General features: G+C 39.9%; 1 protein-coding gene across 1 annotated transcript in view; it reads right to left on the bottom strand.

Moving 5' to 3' along the window:
- The window catches only part of LOC124798298 (nucleolar protein 9), a 54,174-nt gene extending 44,592 nt beyond the window's left edge, over positions 1–9,582 (bottom strand). Inside the window, exons 1-2 of the mRNA XM_047261630.1 lie at positions 9,369–9,582; positions 9,062–9,288 (exon numbers count right to left, since the gene is read on the bottom strand). Of these exons, the coding sequence (XP_047117586.1) occupies positions 9,062–9,288; positions 9,369–9,546 (405 nt within the window). The 5' untranslated portion in view covers positions 9,547–9,582. The remainder of the gene's footprint in view (positions 1–9,061; positions 9,289–9,368) is intronic.
- Positions 9,583–12,773: the final 3,191 nt, after the last annotated feature.

Raw genomic sequence — 12,773 nt, forward strand, 5'->3', positions numbered from 1 at the left:
TGTTAGGCAGCAGAAGTACAAGTTTAATTGAGGAAAAACTAGAGTTTCCACCTTGTACAAGTTTGGGGTTGAGTCAAAAGAAAGAATTAGTCAGAAAAAGGGCAAAGCAAAAAGCTGAATCTAGATCTAAAAGACATGATAAAAATCTGAAAGTTTCAAAATTTAAAATTGGTGATTATGTTCTTTTAAAAACCCACGAAAAGTCTAGTGAACTGAACCATGAAATTTCCAAATTTAAATATATTTTTTTTTATATATATTTATAATGGACCGTATATAATACAGAACGTTCCACACGATAATGCTTACTACCTGATCTACCCGAAATCCAAAAGACCTTTAGGTGTAAGAAACGTTGTGGACCTGAAACTGTATGTTCCTAGGAGTGAGTGACCTAAGTACTCTCAGAGAGCAATTTGCATTAAATATGCTGTATCTTATGCTGAAACTAATTTATTCCAAATGTAACTAATCTTTGTAAATATATGTGTACCAATATCAGTGTGCTAATGTACTTATGTGAGTTTCAGATTACCAAATGTACTGTAAATGTAAAGATGTATGGAGAACAGCGCTGAAAAGAAATAGCAAATGCTGCAAGCCCAATAAAAGATGGCACTGCCAAAAACCAAAATAGGCAGTATATGAGTCATAAACTAAAGGACTGCCAAACACCAAAGAGGGCAGATAAATAGTTAAAGGAGAATTGTAAGTGTGATGCAGGAGATGTGATAAAATGGACTGCCCAAATCTGAATAATAGGCAGTAAATAGATGTAGTGATTTTAATAAATATTATAGTGTTTTTTTTTTTTTTTTTTTTTTTTTTTTTTTTTTTTTTTTTTTTAAGTAAGGAAATGGACTGCCATTCAATGCAAGCAGCAACAAATTGTCTTATAGTGTATATATATATTTGTATTTGCTTTGTAGTTAAGTGTTTGTGTTCCAGATTTTGAAATTATTTCTTTGAGAAATTTAATAAAAATGAGTAATTGCTATTTAAATCATGTTCTGATAGGAGGTTGGACTGTGCCAAAGGCACTTAAGTAAATGATAAGTAAATGTTCTTGATATGTTAAAAAGTATAGACCTAGGTAATGTGAGTGAAAGGAAGTTTGTGGTATAAAATTTTTTGATGGGACATTCACACAAAGATTCAGAACCATTGTATAAATATAAAATTTAGTGTTCCCATCAAATTTGCACTTAGTGAAATTTACTGGAAACAGGGGCATGTGTAACAACAACAACTGTACATATAATAATTTTTTCTTCTGATTTTCAATAAATTAGTGTAAGCGATGTTCTGATTTCATTTCTTTTTTTTCTTTTCATGTCATTATGTTAAATAAACTGTAAACAATTTTTGATGTGAATATTAATGTTTATGTCAAATTGCAAGCAATATTATAACAAAATGGAAATGTAAGATGTGTTGAAACTGTTGTAAGATGTTAAAGATGTAATTGTGCGCCTGGTCCATACATAGGCAATGTATTAGGATATGTAGAATGCAAAACCTTTGGTGAATACCCTGTCTGTAGGGGAGCGGTAAAAGGTGGATGGCAGGCGAGCGCGGGAAAAAGCACACGGGCGCGGCACGGCATAACGGACTCAGCAGTAGTAGTCGGAGTTGGGCACCGGTCTGAGAAACACGCTCTGGATCGAGGAGGCTCTCCTGGAAAACGTGATTTCATTGAGCCTCGGATGTGCCGTTTCCGACGACTATAGAGCATGGCTATATTCCATAGGCACTAAATGGAAAAGTATTGCGACGCTAAGAAGAAGCAAAGTGCCGATACACCTAGAGCCATAGCTGTGATTGTATGTGTGCTTTGCGCCTCGCCATCTCGCCGCCCGCCAACCGCCGCATCGACACGAACAAGTTGAAACTTTTAGTACTGTATTCGTGTGGACCAGTGTTACTTTTGTTCCTGACTGTTCAATAACAAATTAACTTTTACCAGAACTGCCCTACCATTTAATTATCCTCATCACTAACCTAGACAGGGTCCTTTCCACATGTTGTGCAATCCGAGTGTCCCGAAATGAAGATTTAAAGTTTATGTTAATAATACTTACCTGCAGACCTATCTATGTTAGAATGATGTTTAAAGAACTTTGTTGTTAATGAATATATAGGTCTGGCAAAGTTGGAAGATAATGTTGAAATTGGTTTAGTAATGAAGTTTAATTATTTGAGGCAGATAAAATGGTAATTAAATGAGCAGGAAATAAGACAAAAAGAGTAGTAAATCATATATTGGAAATCTTGAGTGCTTCATGATCTCAATAATTAAAATTTCAGTACAGTGATCATAACAGTTTCAGGGTCCCCCCCCCCTTTTTCTTTTCTATTCATTTAAATTCTGAAGTGTACTGAACTGATTTGACCAGCAAAGTTAGAGTCAATATAAAAACCAAAATTTATTAGTGTTTTACCTTTTTCAAAATTGACATAGTATGTGTGTTTCGAAAGTGCTATTTCTAGGGTAACCTATAACCGATTTTAATCAGATCAATGGACAGTACGAAGTTTGTAGTAAACATTATAGTGTATTGCTGTGTATTTATGGCTTGTTCATATTAGTACAGAAAGTGAAATTATTAGTTCAGTAAACTTTCTGGTTCTAAAAGTTACCATATTATGCAGTGTTATTATGTGTTGTTTTGTATGAAAGTACAGCAACTTGTACAGGGAAGAAACTCAGTTAATGCCTAATTAGGCTGGCGACCATTTTATTAACAAATTGGTAGCATCTGCTGTGTTGTTTCTGGTCCGCCATAACGTGTGGTTGCACTCCGGAATTGCTTGACGCATCATTGTTATTACTGAGTGGGTGTAAGTCTGATTTGCCTCCATTCAGGTACACGCGGTCAACATATATACCAAAAATGCTTTCTTATAAGGCGAAGCCCGTCAACTTACCATAGTACAGGCTTTAATAAGTATCGTGCGCACTAACGTAGGGTTACAACAGGACAAACCTATCATTCAGTATTAGTACGTCCAATTTATCTATTAAATCCATTAGCCTATATACTCATCAAATAACAAACAATGGTGAATTTGTTGACTGTGTTGTGAGTGAGCATAATGTTAACAGATTAGGTGCTCATACAATGGACAAGTATTAGGTATGTTTCTAAGGTAAGTCTCTAGAAATCGATGTATAAGTTTCGTTGGGGGGGTAGGGGGAATATCCAAGTTACGAACACTAATAAAACAAGATAGACAACCTCTTTTGCAACATAAATGCCACACCACTGTATTCCTTGTACCTTTGGTACAAACAGAAATACAGGTGGTTTTCACTATGAATGGTTAGCCGATACATCTTATAAAAATGTGAGTGTGTGTGTGTGTGTTTCACATCAACACCACTAGTTCAATTTCAGCCAAACCTGGTACACACATTACTTACTGTCAGGCAACAATTGTTGTTGGTATAAGGACCAACTGTCTATCATACTTCATGAGATATGATGGCAAACAATGAGATATGTGAAAAACTACTGCATCATGCATGATGTTTAAATTTATTATTTCTTTGCTACTAACTCTATTTGCAATATATTTTGCAGACAGCATTCACGTATGCCACTGACTGCACCTATGCAAATACATCATTGTACGACACACAGTTCCAGAGATATGACATCAAACACTGAGATGTGTGAAAAATGTTGGGTCGACAGAAGCGTCCGATCCCACGCGTCGGCTTTGACCCGTGACGTAAGGGTGTTGTCGTGTGTGATGTCATGACGGCGCGGAGTTTGGTTTGAGTGTGGCTGTCTCCAGTTCTGTTTTATCTTATTTTATTTACTTTTCTGATCTGTTCATTCTATCTCGTGAGATTTTTTTTTTTTAAATTTAAAAACACTTATTACTTATTTTAATTGTCTGTTTCCTCGAATTTCTGTTTTAGTTTATTATATTTATCTTTCTGATCTGTTCGTTCTATCCCGTGAGATTTTTTTTTTTAAAAAAGACAAAAAACACTAATCAGCTACTGAAGCATCTTTATCTTCTATGGGTTGCAGGGGTTACGACCCCTGGGGAGGTGGGTGGGTATTCATGCATGGCTGTCTTCACTTACACGTTGTAGCTACGCAAGGCGTCTAAATTTGTTTATATTTAGTTTGCCCCCCCCCCCCCCCCACCCAAAACACCCAATTTCCCGCGCTTGTCCCGGTAGTGTCATTAGGCTTCTTGTGGAAAGTGTGTGTGTTTGGTTTTGTTTCCGCCATATTTGTGACGTCATGGGTCAAAGCAGACGGGTGGGATCGGACGCTTCCGTATTTCCAAAATGTTGCATCATGCATGAAGTTTTAATACATTTATCCTTAACTACTTACACTCTTTTACAGTCAAGTCAATGCATGGAAATCGCTGACAACTGGCAGTGCTTCTGACAGCTTTTAAATGTTAAGCTCAAACAGCTGTTGGCAAAAACAGTAGCTGTCTACAGAGCTACGAAGAAGTATTGTCAGAGACATTTACAAAATCGTGTTGTAGACACGCAAAGCAGCTGTACTTGTGTATCAGTACATTATGCATATTTCTTTGTAAACTGTTTCATAATTTCAAAGGTGTTTTCACAAGTACATAGACATGAGATTCTTTTTTTTATATTACATTATAAACACAGTTCATTTTTTGTTTCCTTTTCTCATAGAAAATTGGGAAAATGAATATCTGGGCAATATGAGGTTTGTCAGCTAGTTAAGTAATAAAAACATGAATCAAGCACATTACTGGCATGCATCAACAATTGATAACTAGCTGATCATTCGCTGCACTATGTAGCAGCCAACAGCATTTTTATTCCAAAGTGGTATATAACAATTTCACAATTCCATCAGGGTGTTATCTGCATTAATAATTATTAAGAAAAAGAAACACAGAAATTAATTGCAACACCTAATCAATAACATACTGCAACTGTTTCATTGGTAAAAGAAAGAGTTTTTATACATACGAGAAGTAAAATACATAACACGGGTCAACAGAAAGATCCGATCTCACGCGTCGGCTTTGACCCGTGACGTAAGGGTGTTGTGGTGTGTGACGTCACTACGGCGCGGAGTTTGGTTTGTGAGTGTGGCGTGTTTGTAGATGTCGTGTTGTTGTTTGTTGTGCCCTCTGGTGGTATGTTCATGGTTTTCGTTTGTTTGGTGTGTTGGGCTCAGTTTGCTGTTGCTCAGTGGTGAGTGCTGCGTGCGTCATTTTGAAGCGGAATTTGTATCAGTGAGTTAACGGTTGTGTGTGATGGTTAATGTAATGATGATTGCTGTACGTCGGGTGAGTCTGTTATTAAGTGTATTCGGTTGTGGTTTTTTGTTCAGGAATGGATATGAAAGACCAGATTAATAGTGCTCGGTTGAGGGCTATGATGGGGGAGACAGCTATAGAGCTGATTAAATTTCTTCAGCTATTTGGCTTAATTGCCGAAGTCGTGAAGTGCGGTGTGTGCCGCGAACCAATGAAATTGGTTAAAGTTCCGGCATCTCGGACCAGGGACGGTTACATGTGGCGCTGTCGTAAAGATGACATATGGCGTTCCATACGGCGCGGTACCTGGTTCGAGAAGTCTAGATTGGGCATGCGTGAGATTGTGCTTGTTACATATTATTTTTTTTATAGATCCCCACAGAGTTTTTGCGCGCATGAGACTGGTGTGAGTGAGAGGACTGATTTACATTGGTATTCCTTTTGTCGTGAAGTGTGTTCGGAATTTATTAAGTACAGGGGTAAGTTGGGGGGGCATAGGGTGGTTGTGGAGGTGGACGAGTCACAGTTTGGGAAAAGGAAGTATGGGAGGGGGAAGTCTGTGGCTGGTCTTTGGGTGTGGGGGGCTGTTGCTCCGGGGGTGGGGGTTCTGAATGTGTTTTTAGGGTTGTGGAAGGGAGGTCGAAGGCTGAATTAGTGTGGTTAATTGAGGAATATATAGAGCCGGGGTCCACAATAGTTTCTGATGCTTTTTCTTCTTATAGGGGGTTGGGTGAGAGGGGATTTAATCATTTAGTAGTGAACCACAGTTTAGAGTTTAAGAATTATGATACAGGGGCTTGTACTAATACAATAGAGGGGATGTGGGGGGTGGTTAAGTCAGTTCTTGGGAGGGGGAAGAGGCGCTCTTCCAACCTTCAGTCTCATTTAGATGAGTACTGTTGGCGGAAGAGTGTCCCAGAGGGCTACTGTATTGTTCGGGTTTTTTTACGGGCTGTGGGTAAAATGTATAGGCCGAAAGTGGTTAGTTAGGAGGGGCTGGGTAGGTGGGTGGGTGGCTGTGGTTCAGGGTGGGGTGGGTGGTTTATTTTGTTGTATAGTGTTTGTTAAGGTGGGGGGGGGGGGGGAGGGGGAGGGTGTTTGTTTTTTGTTTTAGTTGTGGAGGATCTATTTTGTTGAAGTTTTTGTTGAGTTGTAGTGTGTGATTGAGATGTTTTTTATGTTGTATTTGGTTTTTTATTTTAGGGTTGTGGGGGGGGGAGGGGGTTGAGGTGTGGGTGGGTTGGGTTTTTCTTTTGGTTCAGTATTTTTTCGTTGGTGTGTGTGTGTGTGTGTGTGTGTGTGTGTGTGTGTGATTGTGGTGGCCAATCTAGTTTGTGGGGCTGGAACTTTCTTGTGGTAAGTTCCCTTTTTTTTTGTTTTTGGCGTATGTGTTGTGTATTGGAGTATAGGGAAGTGTTTCAATGAAATTTGTGGCTGTGAAGGTTGGTATTGGTATTCGTATTGGGAGATGTTTTTGAGTTACATAGGTCAAGGGTAGTGGTCGATCCTAAGTCATGGGATTGGTAGCTGCTGTTGAGCTATATAGTTGGAAGGAAGTGTTCAATCTCAATGTTTGGTGGAGTACGTTGATTTTTGCAATGGGAGATTGGATCGGGGGTTGCTGTATAGCTATATAGGTCAAGGGAAGTTTTTGATCCCAATTTATGGGATCGGGAGCTGCTCTAGATATATGTAGGTCAAAGGAAGTGTTTGTTCGCAATGTTTTGCGGTGTATTTTGATTTTTGTATTGGGGGATAGGATCGGGAGATGCTGTTGAGCTATATAGGTCAAGGGAAGTGTTCGATCCCAATTTATGGGATCGGGAACTGCTGTAGATATATGTAGGTTAAGGGAAGTGTTTGTTCGCTATGTTTTGCGGTGTATTTTGATTTTTGTATTGGGGGATGGGATCGGGAGATGCTGTTGAGCTATATAGGTCAAGGGAAGTGTTCGATCCCAATTTATGGGATCGGGAGCTACTGTAGATCTATATAGGTCAAGGGAAGTGTCCGATTCCAGTTAAGATTGTGTTTTGTGGTATTTGTTGAGTTTTGCGATGTCGATTTTTTTCATCGTCTTGCGTGGTTTTGTATGGCGGTGGGTGGCTAAATTTGTTTATATTTAGTTTCTCCCCACCCAAAAACCCCCAATTTCCCATGCTTGTCCCGTTGGAGTCATTAGGCTTTTTGTGAAACCTGTGTGTGTGTGTGTGTGTGTGTGTGTGTGTGTGTGTGTGTGTGTGTGTGTTGTTTATCTGTGTATTTTCGTCTTTATGATACGTATGCAAAGGTTTTATATCCGCCATATTGGAATTGTCGTTTCCGCCATATTTGTGACGTCATGGGTCAAAGCCGACGGGTAGGATCGGACGTTTCTGTACTTCCCATAACACTACGGGTATGTCACATCTGGGGATTACAGAAGTGTCCGATTCCACCCATCTGCTCTGACCCATGACATCACCAATATGGCACCAATCTCAATCCCCCATTTCAGTCCACAGACATGCACTATTAAACTTAGAAGTCATATCCATACCTAACAAAAGCAGCCACAAATTGAATTAAATGACTTACCGCATGACAAACCAATAACATCAAATGACACCGCAATAACATAAACACAACGGAAACTTAATTCTTAACTCACTGAAACTAATTTCCGTTCTTTTATAACAGTAACGACCGATAAATGCACACTTCAAGCACCGACTCCCAAATGAACGCAACACACCATATAACATGTGGACCATATACACACCACCAGAGAACACCACCAACCAAAACAAGATGACATCTACAAACACAACACACTCAAACTAAACTCCACACCGTCATGATGTCACACACCACAACACCCTTATGATGTCAAGGGGCAATGCAGACAGGTGGGATCGGACGTTTCCATTGACCCAACAACTGTATTATAGTTCCCTTTAACAATTAAATTACAGCATCCAGCCATTCAAACGAACTTACATACAAGGAAATAGAAATATATGTGGGGGGGTGGGGGGGGGGGGAAGTGATGGGGACATCATATGACCCAACTGAAAAATAATTTTCACTCACTTCTGTGTTAACTTAGTTTATAATGAAAAAATATGGAGATCTACTTTATCTGTCATTTGTGTGGTCATTCTCTGCATAAACAACTGGTGTCTTCATACAATCACAACCAGCACCACATTCAAAGTCTTTCCATTACAGTTAATTAAGCTAAAGATTCTCTAAAACAATATTGTACACATGTTAAGACTCAAATATTTAGGGCAATCTTCATCTCATAACTACGATATATAATACAAATACTAGAGTGTTAGTTGCAATGCAACTTGAACAACTACTGCAAATTACGTATTTCATAAGGAAACTACGTTAATTGGTAAAATTCTTTTACTGAAATAAATGTTAACCGTTCACCCCATAACAAAATTGTAGGAGACTTCTTTGCATTTTTCACTCTTATCATTTTTGTAGGCCTACGTTATATAGTAGAGCCTACGACATAATATGCACAAAATACTCATTAAAACCAAGTACATGTATATGTCTTGTAAGTTTGTTAGGTATAGAATTTTCATATTGTGAACGTTGTAGTGTGAAAAGAAGGTACCACAAACTCAGGATTGTTGATACCCTATGCAAATCATTTTGTCGACACTGCACTGTATCATAGATACTGAGGATGTACTTGTTTCTACTATAGTAACAGGATTGTTTTGGCAAAACGGCAGTTCGTATGAGCGTTTACTGCAAATCAAACACGACAAACATTCACACTTACCAGATTCCTGTCGGCAGCAACAGTAATTAACTTCTGCAAGACGTGACTTGCAAACTGGTCAACACAAACGACTCTTATTTCTTTATCAAATTCCTTAATAAATCTGTTAATCACGTCATCACTTGAAAAAGGCAAAATGTTTTCAAGAGCTCTGGAAGCAACCTGATTGTATGAATAATTCAGTTCTTCTCCTACAGTCTGTTGAAATACGTTTTCCACAAATATTTCTGTAATACAAAGGAAAATGCGTGTAAGACTTCATGATGATGTTTGTAAACAAACTTTCTTTATATATGCGTTCACTCACTTTTTTCTTCCGCGTTGTCGAAACCACTTTTGTCAAGCTCCAAAACCCTAAGAAAATATTGGTACGTTTCTTCATTTATGTGACTTCCTCTACCAAATTTTCCTTTCTTGCCATACTTCCTTGCATTTTTTAAAAACGACTTCTTCTTGCGTTTAAACCCACGAGTCTTGTTGTCCATGCCGCTTTAGTTGCAGGCAGCAGTCGATTGAGTGCTGCGGTAGAAGTCACGTATTATCGATCATTTCAGTACGTCGATCTATCAGGAACGATTTACACAGATCCGATAAAGGCCCGTCCACACGTAACGATCTGTCTGCGCAAATGTCTGCGCACATCACATCTGCGCAGACAGATCGTTGCGTGTGAACAGAAGATTTGCACCAACCTGAGATGTGTGCAAACCTGGAAGTTGGAGTTGGAGGTTTGAGCGAAACCTCTCAAATCTGTCGGTTCAAACCACATCTGCGCAGACAAGTTGGAGCCTGTGGACAGGAGATCGTCGCAAATCTGGCGCGAAACAGCTGTTTGCTCAGTCTAGTGTTTGTATTTGTGTGCACAGGGCATTAAAATGGCTGATACTCGTCAGTGTTCTCGAGAGTTTGTAAGTGAATTCATTGAAATATACAGAAACCACCCATGTTTGTGGAAAATTAAAAGTAAAGAATATAGTGACCGAGACAAAAAGACAGCAGCATACAATGCTCTAATTGAAAAATTGCGGGCAGTTGGCGCCTCGGCAAACAGAGAAAAGGTAATAAAAAAATAATTTCGTTGCGAACTGGCGAAATTATTTGCGGATGGATGTCGAAACTTATAATTATCTCTTAAAGCATGTAACCCCTCATATTATGAGAAAAATACTTGTATGAGAAGGGAAATTTCTCCTCATGAACGCCTGGCAGTAACATTAAGATTCCTAGCAACAGGAAGGAGCTACAATGATTTGGAATTTTCATCTGCAATATCGAAACAAGCATTGAGTGAAATAATACCCAACACATGTGAAGCTATTTACGCTTTCCTGAAAGATGAGTTCATGAAGGCAAGTCAAGTAAATTAGTCTGTCAGCGAACTGTTTACCGACAAGAGTTATCCAAAGTTCAGAAATCTAGAAGATCTGGTGTAGGAGTAGATCAAGTATACCAGCCAACGTTATGGTATTTTGATCTACTTGGCTTTCTTAGTGATCAAGAAACGCCAAGACCAAGCAGGAGTACAATTGAAGATGAAATTGGAGTGCCAATGTGCGAGGAAATGGAACACGAGGTTATGTAAAACAAAACAGGTTCGCCCTGCAACTCTCGCAGTAAATTTACGTGACAAAACTGCTTTCGCTTTAGCAGCCACTGTCTGCACCATTTTGACCGCTTTCTCTGTTTCCTGCGGTTGGTCTGAATGTTTTTTGCAACACAAGTTGTGAACACGGACCACAACAGAACTTCCTCCATTTCAATTTTTCAAAATAACTGAATTAAATTTTGACGTTTTCGGGGAGCGTAGTCGCTTGCCACTGATATTTCTTTTCTACATCGACAGATGGCGGGCGAGTAGTAGATTGGGGTTTGTGTCGTGTGAACACACCACATTTGCAGCGATCTTTTGCATGTACAGACATCTGCGCCGATGTCTGCGCAGACAGATCGTTGCGTGTGGACCGGGCTTTTAAGTCACGATACCTGCAGACAACACCGTCTCATGAAGATTAACTCGCATTGTTGTTTAACTCAATGTCCCATCTCTTCCTCGCAATCAGATGAAGGATGTCCGTGTAACGACCCTGTTAAGGTAGTTAGCATGAGAAGATCTTTCCACTGTGCGCACTCTGGTTTGACATGCGAACACAGAGCGTAACCAAGGTGCAACGGCGATTGGACATTTCCGCCTGCCATCAAGAGGTCCCTTATGCTGCGGCGTCGCAACTTGGTGGTGTTATGAAAGGGCCTACAAAGAAATCGCCCAGAGACAGTTAAAAGAAGCCGTGAAGGGAAAGGACATTTTTTTATTTGCAACATACTCCTTTACAATATATATAATACCACATGTATGTATTTTGTGTGTGTGTATTTGTGGGGCGTACTGTTTGTGATGATGATGATGGTGGTGGTGGTGATAATGATGATGAGGATGAGAGAAGGGAGAGGGTGAAACCCAGTGCCAGCACATAACCTACACCTTGTGAGTAGCACCAAGGGCCCGCCAAGCTTAACGTCCCTATCAGCAGAGGAATCATCATCAAACGTGTCACATGGCCTCACTTCATGAGACACTTCCGGGGGTTTGGTATTTAAACAAGGACAAGTCTGGTGATCATGAACCTTACGCCATCACCTCCCCTCGCCAGCCAAATGCTGACAGTGAAAATTTTTGCCACCGTTCGAATTGGCCTATCCCCAGGCCAAGCGTGTGCGCTAGCAACCTGGACCACGGAGGAGAGTAGAAATGTCATTCTCTTCTGTTCTGTTGTGAGATTCGTTAACAAATTGCAGACGAATCTCAAGTTTACGTGTGTTCCGTGCGCCAACTCTTGCGGACGGGACACAAGATAACTATTTACTATATTTAATAAACTCTGCTGATAGACTTCATCTGGCTGGGTTTTACGATCGTGAGTATTATAGAAAACATGTTTGTCTTCATGTACCATTGGCAGATTTAGCATTGTGACAGTATTTTGACATTTCAGATAGTTACCATTTCCATCTTGAAGATCCTCCTGCAATGGCCCAATTCAGAAAACGGAATGGACAAGTATGAAATATTTTCGGAGGGTTGCCGATGAGTGTTCAGATGTTCCCTGTGAGAATGTAGATCTGGATGAGTATGTGAGGGAATGTATTTGTGATTCTGAGGACGATTCCAGTGACAGTGACATTTTTGGACCTGTAAAGAATCGTAAGGTGGGAGTGTTGTCAAGTGATTTTGACAATAACGATGAAGGTTACCTATTCGCTTTGTCATAATTATAGCAGTGAATGGTGTGAAACTGGCATTTAGCCACACTTGCAACCGCATAAAGGTCATAATGGAGTCATAACATTTCCAGTGCAATGTGACTCTGTAGCTTCTGTGATTAGACTGCTGTTTGGTGATGACTTGTTTTACAAAAGAAAAAAAAATGGTTCAAATGGCTCTAAGAGCTATGGGACTTAACATCTGGGGTCATCAGTCCCCAGGACGTAGAACTACTTAAACCTAACTAACCCAAGGACATCACACACATCCATGCCTGAGGCAGGATTCGAACCTGCGACCGTAGCAGCAGGGCATTTCCAGACTGAAGCGCCTAGAACCGCTCGATCACAGCAGCCGGCGAATTGTTTTACTAGGAGGTGAGCACCTGCCATGATTAAATCTCAGGGAAGTGTAAAATGTTGCGTAAATCACTGCACTGGACTCCTTTTACAG

The sequence above is a fragment of the Schistocerca piceifrons genome, chromosome 5, assembly GCF_021461385.2.
Source record: "Schistocerca piceifrons isolate TAMUIC-IGC-003096 chromosome 5, iqSchPice1.1, whole genome shotgun sequence".
NCBI classification, from domain to species: domain Eukaryota; kingdom Metazoa; phylum Arthropoda; class Insecta; order Orthoptera; family Acrididae; genus Schistocerca; species Schistocerca piceifrons.